Genomic DNA, 11,380 nt, shown 5'->3' with positions numbered 1-11,380 from the left:
CAGAAGGAAGATGGGGCAATCTACTTCTGTAGTGATACTGCCTCAGAAACCCAAGGAGGGGTCACTATGAGTTGGGTCCGACTCAATGGCACATAGCAACAACAACAACACAATATTTGTCCATTTGTAATTGACTTATTTCACTCAGCATAATGTCCTCCAAGTTCATCCACGTTATGCGGTGTTTTGCAGATTCTACACCATTCTTTAGGGTTGCATAGTATTCCATTGTATGTATGTACCATAGTTTGGTTATCCATTCCTCAGTTGAAGGACACCTAGGTTGTTTCCATCTTTTGGCTATTGTAAATAATGCTGCAATGAACATGGGTGTGCATATTTCTGTTCTTGTCATGGCTCTCACTTCTTTAGGATATACATCCAGAAATGGAATAGCTAGGTCAAATGATATTTCTAGGTCCAATTTTTGAAGGAATCACCATACTGCTTTCCACAATGACTGCACCATTCCACAGTCCCACCAGCAGTACTTGCATGTGATATTAATGATATTGTTCAATAATTTCCACATTCTGTGGGATCATCTTTCTTTGGCGAGGGTACAGATATGGACCTCTTCCAGTCAGTTGCCCAGGTAGCTGTCTTCCAAATCTCTTGGCATATCCGAGTGAGTGCTTCCAGTGGGGCATCTGTTTGTTGAAACATCTCAATGGGTGTTCCATCAGTTCCTGGAGCCTTGTTCTTCACCATTTCCTTCCGTGCAGCTTCAACTTCTTCCTTCAGTACCACTGGTTCTTGATCATATGCCACCTCCTGAAATGGATGAAGATCTACCAGTTCTTTTTGGTACAGTGACTCTGTGTATTCCTTCCATCTTCTTTTTATGCTTCCTGCATCATTCAGTTTTTGCCCATAGAATCTTTCAACATTGCAACTCGAACCTTAAACTTTTTCTTCAGTTCTTTTAGCATGAGAATTGCTGAGTGTGTTCTTCCCTTTTGGTTTTCTAACTCCAGGTCTTTGCACATTTCATTATAATAATTGACTGCCTTCTCAAGCTGCTCTTTGAAATCTTCTGTTCAGCTGTTTTATCTTGTCATTTCTTCCATTTGCTTTAGCAACTCTCTGCTCAAAGGCAAGTTTTAGAGTCTCTTCTGACATCCCTTTTGGTCTTTTCTTCCTTTCCTGTCTTTTTAATGACCTTTTGCTTTCTTCTTGGATAATGTTTTTGATGTCATCCCACAATTCCTCTGTTTTTTGGTCACTGGTACTCAGTGCATCAAATCTATTCTTTAAATGGTCTCTAAATTCAGGAGGGATATTATCAAGGTCATATTTTGGCTCTTGTGGACTGGTTGTAATTGTCTTCAGCTTCAACTTGAATGTGCATATGAGCAGGGATGGTGTGTTCCACAATCAGCTTCTGGTCTTGTTTTGGCTGGAGATATTGAGCTTCTCTATCACCTCTTGCCACAGATGTAGTCATTCTGATTCTTGTGGATTCCATCTGGTGAAGTCCACGTGTATAGTCATCGCTTATGTTGTTGAAAAAAGGTATTTGCAATGAATAAGTTATTGGTCTTGCAAAATTCTATCATGCAACCTCCAGCGTTATTTCTATCACCACGGCCATATTTTCCAACTACCAATGACTCTTCTTTGTTTCCAACTTTGGCATTCCAATCACCAGTGATAACAATCTTGATTGCATGTTTGATCAATTTCAGACTGCAGAAGTTGGTAGAAATCTTCAGTATCTTCATCTTTGGCTTTGGTGGTTGGTGGGTAAATTTGGATAATAGTAGTATTAACTGGTCTTTCTTGTAGACATATGGATATTATCGTATCACTGACAGTGTTGTACTTCAGGACAGATCTTGAAACAGTCTTTGTGATGATGAATGCTGCACCGTTCCTCTTCCATTTGTCATTCCTGGCATAGTAGATCATATGGTTGTCTGATTCAAAATTGCCAAAACCAGTCCACTTCAGCTCACTAGACCTAGGATATCGACCTTTTTGCATTCCCTTTCATTTTTTTGACAACTTCCAATTTTCCTAGATTCATACTTCATACATTCCGTGTTACAATTTTTGCATCTGTTTGCATCTTTTTCTGCTCCTTTTGAGTCATGCCCCATCAGCCAATGGAGGTCCTGAAAGCTTCACTTTATCCATATCATTAAGTTCATCTCTACTCTGAGGAGTCAGCTCTTCCCCAGTCAAATTTTGAGTGCCTTCCGACCTGATGGATTCATCTTCTGGCACTATGTCAGACAATGTTTCAGGGCTGTTCATAAAGTTCTCCAGTATATATCAAACAGTGTTTCACTGCTATTCATAATGTTTTCACTGGCCAATTATTTGAGAAGTGGAAGTCCTCTCCCTTCTTCTGAGTCTGTCTAAGCCCAGAAGCTCCACTGAAATCTCTCCACCATGGGTAACCCTGCTGGCATTTTGCAACATGGTGACATAGCCTCCAGCCTCACAGCAACATGGTAAGCCACATGATGCAAACTGACAGAGGAGTTCTCCCTTAATTGTTCCTAACCCCTCTGCACCTGCCTACCTCAGACCCTGGTCTTAATATAGATCCACACCCAAGTGAAAAGCAGCCTCCAAGCCCCAGACCTGCCTATCTCAGTCCTCCACCTTAATAAAGAGCCACAACCAAGTGAAAAGCAGCCTCTAAGCCTCTGGCTGAGTAAAGTAGGGCAGTTGAATATTCTTATTCTACAAATGTGTAAAATAAAATCCAAAGAGGTTAAATCAGAGATTCTTAACCTGGTGTCTACAAACTTCATGAAATCCTATGATAAATAGTTTATGATTGAATAGGCATGTATATATGTAGAAGGTAAGTTTCAATCTATTTTAAAAAGAGTCCATGACTCTCAAAAAGCTAAAAAACAGTGGATTAAATGATTTGCCTAAATAAAGCCTTCCCATAATCCTTGTGAAGCCAGGACCCCAATCAAATTTTTCTTCCTCTACACCCAGGATTCTTTTCATTGCAACCTGTGATGGTTAGTTTTCTGTGTCAAGTTGGCTAGGCTATGTTGTTGTGTTGTGCTGTCGAGTCTTTTACAACTCATAGGAAACCATATAGGACAGAGCAGACTGCGCTTGCGGTCATCTGTTATTTGGTACTGTTTCCAAGGGCTGTCTAAGTCTTTACAGAAGCAGACTGCCACATCTTTCTTCTACTGAGCAGCTGGTGGGTTCGAACTGTTGACCTTTCCGTTAGCAGAGCATTTAACCACTGTGCCACCAGGGCTCCTTATGGCTAGGCTATACTACCCAGTTATTCAATCAAACATTAATCTAGTTGTTGCTGTGGCGTTTTCTAGATGTGGTTAATATCACCAATAAAAAGGTGTGTGTCAGGGTTATGTCCTTGCATTGTACTTATTCAATCTGTAGGCTGAACAAATAATCCAGGAAGCTGGACTATATGAAGAAGAACATGGCATCGAGATTGGAGGAAGACTCATTAACAACCTACGATATGCAGATGACACAACCTTGCTGAAAATGAAGAAGTATCGAAGCACTTACTGATCAAAGATCAAAGACTACAATATGGATTACACCTTAATATAAACAAAACAGAAATCCTCACAACTGGACCAATAAGCAACATCATGATAAATGGAGAAAAGATTAAAGTTCATCAAGGAGTTAAATTTACTTGGATCCCCAATAAACACCCATGGAAGCAGTAGTCAAATGACGTATCGTATTGGGCAAATCTACTGCAAAAGACCTCTTTAAAGATGTTACTTTGCAGACTAAAGTATGCCTGACCCAAGCCATGGTCTTTTCAATAGCCTCATGTGTATGTAAGAGCTGTACAATGAATAAGGAAGAACACAGAAGGATAGATGCATGTCAGTTGTGGTGTGGTGAAGAATAATGAACTGCGTTGCTAGAAGAAGGAACAAATCTATCTTGGAGGAAATGGCACCTGAATGCTCCTTAAAAGTGAGAGTGGCCAGACGTCATTTCTTGAACTTTGGTCATGTTGTCAAGAGGGACCAGTCTCTGGAGAAGGATGTCATGCTTGGTAGAGAGTCAGAAAAAAGGGGAAGACTCTCAACAAGATGGATTTCTATAGTGTCTGTGATGATGGACTCAAGCACGGCAGACTGTGATGATGGGGAAGGACTATGCAATGTTTCATTCTGTTGTGAATAGAGTTGGAACTGACTCTTGACACCAAGCAACAACCACAAAAGGAGAATATCCTCAATAATGTGGGTGGGCCTCATCCAATCAGTTGTTGTTGTTGTTGTTATGTGCCATCGAGTCGGCCCCGACTCATAGCGACCCCTCCTTGGGTTTCCGAGGCAGTATCACTACGGAAGTAGGATTGCCCAACCTTCCTTCCGAGGAGTGGCTGGTGGGTTTGAACCGCCAGCCTTCTGGTTAGCAGTCAAGTGCTTTAGCCACTATGCTACCAGAGCTCCCTCAGGTTTCCCCAAAAAGGAAATTCTGCCTCAAGACTACACATCACCTCTTTCCAAGAGTCCAGTACTGTTGGACTGGATTTATTCCTTGAAAAAAATCTATTTATCTCCATCCTACTGGTTCTTTTTCTCCGGAGTACCCTGACTGATAACAGGTCTAGAGCATCAAAATTCATATTAAAGATATTGTTGGTGACAGACTTTTTGTAATGCTTGCTGTCTGCTCAGATTAAAACGTTATGAAAAATACTGAAACATCTTATTTTGGAGTAGTCTTTGCTTTGTTTAGCTGTTGGATAATCATTCTGTAATCTACATGCGTGTTACTTTTCAAATGAACGTGTCAAGAACTGTCGTCTTTACAAGCCCTAGCACAGGCTTGCTAAACAAGAAATGAATCTGATGTAGTAACTATGATTTAATATACAATTCTCAGTAATCCATAAAAAATAATCACAAGACACAACTTGGTTTAGTAGTGGAAAGCGGAGCATGAGTTTAGAACGAGATTTTCATTTCTCCTAGAGCAGTTACCTAATCTTCCCGACGTCCCTTCTCTCAACTAAAAAAGGAAGGATTTAACTAGACGGCTTTTAAGAAGCCTTCCAGCCCTAGCATTGTAAACAGTTGGACGGAATTTAAAATGAAGCACGACAGGATTTTGTGTATAATGTGTTAATGTTCCTGATAAGAAAGGCCCCCAGAGCTCAAGGTGGGTCACTGGTCATTAGTCTCGTGTCCGAGGACCCACCAAATCTGCATCTCCTTAAGGTTAAACCTGCAGTCTGCCTACTTGTGCAGTAGGCGATAGTGGTGATGGGCGGGGTGACAGCTACGGAAGGCCAAAGAGTCCGCCTGGATTTCTAACACAAGGGCTCTTAATCCCATATTTAGGAGTGAGGGAGCGAGGCACGCCCAAGCACTGAGGGTGCGAAAGAACGAGTTTAAACACTAGGGTGTGTGAATACGGGGGGTGGGGCCTCGGACCCGGAGTCCGCAGTCCCGTGATCGGAGCGCGGGGACGGCGGTTGAAGTGCCGGGAGGTCCTTGTCTTCCGCCCCACCCGGCCACCCAGGTTTAGCCATAAGAGGAGAGCCGGCCACCTCTGGGAACCGCCCAGCAGTAGCGAAACCACGTGACACAGCGCGGGGGCGGGGACAAGTGCGCCCCAGTCCCGACCAGCCCGCATGCGCAAGGCAGCCGGCGCTGAAATTCAAATTTGAACGGCTGCAGGAGGCTGAGTCTGACACTGGAGGCCGAGAAAAACAGAAGTTTTAGGAGAGATTCCGCGCCCTGGCTCTTTGTTTTCTCCCGGAGACACACTGAACCAACACTCACTTCTTTTCCTGAATTTGAACCACCATCTCCGTCCCTTCGTACTTGACACGCGGCGCCTGGGGCGATGGACCCGTTTACTGAGGTGAGAAGACTTGCAGGCACAGTCTGCCATGACCCCTCTCGGTCCCAACCTTCCCTTTCCACCACCTGTCAACTTCTGGGACCCCTGGGCGGAGGATGACGCGCGCGCGTGCGCAGTGTACGTTTGTGGGGTCGACGTGTGCCGGGTCCGATGCTCCGGAGCTGAGTGCCGCGCGCCTCAGTGGGAAAGCAGCTAGTGGTAGGTGCGGCGCATCAGCGCTTGCAGTCATCTGTGATTTGTTATTGTTATTCCTGCGCTGTAGGTAAAGCTCTGAGAGGAAAATTTTAAGTCTGTCGTGAAAAAACTCTTGTCATCCCAGTTATAATGCCCCTTTGGAGTCTTGTCTGCCAGAGTGAGGTTGGTGGCTTGACAGAATACGTCCTAAACCAAATCCACTGCCATCGAGTCCATGCTGACTCATAGCGACCCTGTAGGACAGAGTAGAACTGCTCCATAAGGGTATCCAAGGCTGTAAATCTTTACGGAAGCTGACTGCCTTATCGTTATCCAACGGAGCGGCTGGTGGATTCGAACTCGGACTAGTGGAAGTAAAAGTGGAATGACCTATAGGGTGGAGTCGGGTGCAGGAATGACTCAGGGCAGTGTGTTCAACTGCCGTCTGAAAATTTAATGGAATGTGGTTTGCGGAGTTTATGCGTCCAGTAGAGGAGGTATAACTTTAAGGATGCTGTTAACAAAATGACAGTAAAACGTTAAAATAAACAAATGTTTGGAAACATTGCATCCATTGCCATAAAGCCAATAGTACTATTTGCCATTTTTCAGCTAGCTGTCGAAGAAGTTTCATACCCCGGTTGATTGAAATGAAATGAAAGGTACAAACTAAAATTAATAGCACACAATTTAGAAAATCACAGTAAAGAAACACGTGTATTTATGGAGCATATTATTACAGCAATACTTAACTCATCCTTTTTTTTTATTTTATTTTGGTGGGGGGAATTGATCGAATTTCATCCCCTTTGTGTGATTATTTCCTTAGCTTTTATAGCTTCTTGCTAAGAATGTATCCAAGAGTTGGCTTATCCAAGAGTTTCATTTTGCAAATTGTCAGCTCCCTTTTGTTCTAGTATGGTTCCTCTTTAGGTTGTTTTGCAAGTTTCAAACTGTTTTTGTCTTGTTTCAAAGTAGGCCCTAAAAGCCTCTACATTAGATTAAAAGACTTAAATGTTTTGGAGAGTAGTAATACTTCCTTTTCAGGAAGATGTAGTTACATGTTCATTAGGCTAAGTAAGATTCTAATGAAAGGTTTCAACAATTGGAATTTACTTATATTCAAACAATACAGTATCCTTTTATTTTTATGTTTCAGATTCTCAGTCATCTTAGGGAAAAACACATTTGTTCACCTTAAAGATTCTAACATAAAAATCCAGAATATATTTTATTACGTATATTGAATATATTATATATATTGTATTAGCTTTAAAGAACATATTTTTCACTTATATTAAAGTTAAAAGGGATATCTTATTTTGTGATACTAACAAACCCACCAGCCACTCCACAGAAGGAAAATGGGGCAATCTACTTCTGTAAAGATTTACCGCATCGGAAACCCAATGGGGGTCGATTTGAGTTGGAATCAACTCGATGGCAGTGAGTTTGGTTTGGTTTTTGGAATCCCATAATACCTTAAAATATTAGAATATCAGAATAGAATACCTTAAAACATTAGCCTTTTGTGTTCTGAATAACCTTTTTATTCTTCCAAGTGACTGACAACAACAAAGTATTTTGAAAGTTGCTTAAAAATTATACTTAATTTTTATTAAAAATGTCATTCTGAAGCTAATACCAATCTCAGTTGAAAGGAACTTTTCCTGTTTAGATCATTTTCGAGTGTGCTTAGGAATATTTATGGATAAATATATATGGTTTATATAATGAAAAGTTACATCAATTGCAGTTAGTATAAACATCTTTGCAATCTTTCCCTTAATTGGAAATTACTAAGCTATTTGAATTGGTTCCACCCATTAGGTCCTTAGAGGAGCACTGGTGGCACTGTGGTTAAACCATTGGGCTGCTAACTAAAAATATTGGCAGTTAGAACCTGAACCTACCAGCTGCCAGTTTATATTTATAGATTTGGGAACCCTATGGGGCAATTCTACTCTGTCCTATAGTATAGGGTTGCTGTGACTTGGAATCGACTTGATGACGGTGGGTTTGGTTTGAGTTTTTATTAGGTTCTTAAGGAGCCTCAGTGGAGCAATGGTTAAGCACTTGTCTGTTAACCGAAAGGTTGAAGGTTTGAACCCACCAACCACTCCTGCAATCTGCTTCCATAAAGATTTATAGCTTTGGAAACCCTGTGGGGTAGTTCTGCTCCCTCCTGTTGGGTTACTATGAGTTGGAATCTACTCAATGGCAGTGAGTTTAGGTTTGGGTATTAGGTTCTTAACTATAGCATTCATAACATTTTTCCACAGTAAAATAAACTTCTGGTTCGTGTGTTTTGTTGTTTGATATTCTGCTTTTCATTTCCATTGTCTGAAAGCTTGGGTGGTTTTTCCTGCTTATGAATTTTTGCATCACAGTCTTAGTGGCAAAACTGTCTGGTATAATATTGTCAAACTTCAACTAGCTACTAGGCTAAATGTCAAGTAGCAGTTTTAATTTCTTTTCTCTGAGGGGTCAGTGTAAAATGACTTTCTCAGCCAGTATTTATCAGAAAGGGAAAACATGACATGATTTGAGAGCCTTTTCTCCGTTCACTCAAGGGTGATTCATAACCAATGTCAGCCAGTAAGAAAGCGTAGGAGAAAATTCATTACATCACTGCCAGGGCGTTAGGGCTTTAGTGCCTTGTTAACACTGGTTGAGAAAGGCTGCAACTATCCTAAACTTATCCTTTTTCCTTAAACAAAACTGTTCTGGATTGGTTCTCCTCTCTGCTGTCATTAGTGCTATGGCATTCTACCTGTCTCTTCTGCCTGGCAAACTCCTATTTAACCTCCAGGTTGCAGTTTGATCGCCCTTTTTCAGAGAAGCCTTCTCTGAGTTGAGAGACAATCATAGGCCCCTGCTATGTACATCCTCCTCTGTGCTTCACTTTTCACTTTTACCTGTTGAATGTCCATGTTTCCTGCTTTATGAAACCAAGAACTGTTTCCTATTGAGAGATGTTTTTACTCTGACCTAGCAAACCTCCAAATGCTATTTGTTTGGAAGAGAGCCACCAAGTACAATTCTTTTATAAACAAATAATTGCATACAACAGTAAGTGTTAGGACATTTTAGCAATGTTCTTTTTATTACTATTATTTTAGAAAATGTCAAAATATACAACAGTAGAATAGTGTGATAACCCCTCAAGCACCCAGCTTCAATATTTATCAATAATGCATGGCCGTAGTGTTGTACTGTGCTCCCCTCCCCCTGACCCACTTCTCCCACTGAACTATTTTGAAGCAAATCCTAGACATCATATAATTTCATGCACAAATACTTGGATATTTGTCACCAAAAGATAAGGACTCTCTCTAAAAATGTAATCGTAATGCCAAAATTATAACAATACTTCCTTAATATTATCAACTGTTCTATCAATGTTCAGATTTTCCCAAATGTCTCATATGCTTTTGCAGTTGATTTGTATGGATCAGGATTCAGAGAGGGTCCAGAGAGCAAAATCTTTCTAATGTTCTCCATGAACCAACCAGAGGAAAGGTTTCCCTAGGGGCTCTGGTGGCGGAGTGCCTAAGCCACTTGACTGCTACTCAGAAAGCTGGTTGTTCAAACCCACCAGCCACTCCTCTGAAGGAAGGTTGGACAATCTACTTCTGTAGTGATACCACATCTCAGAAACACAAGCGGGGGGGGTCACTATGAGTTAGGTCCGACTCGAGGGCACGTAACAACAGGGGCTAAGGTAGACTTCTTATTATGATCAGCTGATAGCGTTAAAAAAGTTTTGTTAATGATAGGAACTTACTTCTACTGATAGTAAATTCTCAAACAGAACGATTGGATTAGTCAAGAAACAGTTTTTAGGAAAATCATAAAAGTACTGACTTGGGAACCTGGGTTCAAATCCTGCCTTGCCACTTCTTATCTGTGTGACCTACAGTGAGTTAAAACATAACCTATCAAATAAGATTTTGAGGAGGAAAGTGAGTTAGTGTGTTCCACACACTGAAAATACTTTGTATTAAGTCCTGTATTAGTGTTGTTGTTGTTATGTCCTGTTGAGTCAGACCCGACTGATAGCGACCCCTCCTTGGGTTTCCCAAGGCAGTATCACTACGGAAATAGATTGCCCAACCTTCCTTCTGAGGAGTGGCTGGTGGGTTTAAACCACCAGCCTTCTGGTTAGCAGTCAAGTACCTTAGGCACTATGCTACCAGAGTCCTTGTTATTGTTGTTAGGTGAATTTAAAAACATAAACTTAACTGCTCATAGCAATGCTTTTAGCCTCCTAGCTTGAAGATTTGCTCATGGATGATGGTTATCCCAGTCCAAGAATACCACAGGGAAACTCTGATCAAGTGTGCCAGGTGAGAACTGTGGTGTTGTTGTTGTTGTTGTTTGCCGTCGAGTCGGCCCGACTCATAGTGACCCCTCCTTGGGTTTCCGAGGCAGTATCACTATGGAAGTAGGATTGCCCAACCTTCCTTCTGAGGAGTGGCTGATGGGTTTGAACCGCCAGCCTTCTGGTGAGCAGTCAAGTGCCTTAGGCACTATGCTACCAGAGCTCCTGGTGAGAACTTTAGCCTTAAAAGAGAAAAAGATACGATTAAAATATTTTGCAAGACGTCTTTTATTGTGAGATATACTGCAAATCCTTGTTTGCGTGCAGGCTGAATATAAATAAATAAACATGCTGCTACTATTTTGAATGGGTTTCCCAGAGTTACATGGAAGTCTCTGTATTGACCTGGGAAAGAGCTGCTAGAGCTGACTTATTAAAAATAGCAAAAGTTAATTTATCCTGAGTATAATGTATTTAAAGAACTCTGGTGGTACAGTGCCTAAGCTTTTGTCTGCTAACCAGAAGGTTGGCACTTCGAATCCATCAGCTGGAAGATGAGGCAGTCTACTTCTGTAAAGATTTACTGCCTTGGAAACCCAATGGTGGTTGCTATGAGTTGGAATTGACTTATGGCAGTGGGTAGGAGCTCTGGTAGCATAGTGCCTAAGGCACTTGACTGCTAACCAGAAGTCTGGTGGTTCAAACCCACCAGCCACTTCTCAGAAGGAAGGTTGGGCAATCTACTTCCATAGTGATACCGCCTCAGAAACCCAAGGAGGGGTCACTATGAGTGAGGTTAAACTCAACAGCACATAACAGCAACATTTAAGAAGGCAGGGACATTAGTTATACTTCTAGAAACATTTGTCAGAAATGATTTGTGGGGGTGGCAGAAATTGTTTAGGAACAACAATAAGCTTAAGTTATTGAAGGTTCATTCAGGTGGAACTTCTCATTCTTCGGTTATGATAATTATTGTAGTGTTTTGTTATGCCTTTACTGTTTGAAGAAGTGTGATATTTGAAGGAAAAT

At 41.4% G+C, this 11,380-nt stretch overlaps 1 protein-coding gene across 1 annotated transcript in view; it reads left to right on the top strand.

Annotated features, from left to right (window-relative positions):
- Positions 1-5,945: 5,945 nt before the first annotated feature.
- Positions 5,946-11,380, top strand: part of ANLN (anillin actin binding protein) — an 83,662-nt gene continuing 78,227 nt past the window's right edge. The window contains exons 1-2 of the mRNA XM_042782212.1: positions 5,946-6,048; positions 6,170-6,207. Of these exons, the coding sequence (XP_042638146.1) occupies positions 5,946-6,048; positions 6,170-6,207 (141 nt within the window). The remainder of the gene's footprint in view (positions 6,049-6,169; positions 6,208-11,380) is intronic.

This window comes from Orycteropus afer, unplaced genomic scaffold (genome assembly GCF_000298275.1).
Source record: "Orycteropus afer afer isolate SDZICR_OR568_19922 unplaced genomic scaffold, OryAfe1.0 scaffold00263, whole genome shotgun sequence".
Lineage (NCBI taxonomy): Eukaryota > Metazoa > Chordata > Mammalia > Tubulidentata > Orycteropodidae > Orycteropus > Orycteropus afer.
The sequence above is the reverse complement of the archived record's forward strand: the minus strand, read 5'-3'. Positions and strand labels throughout refer to the sequence as shown.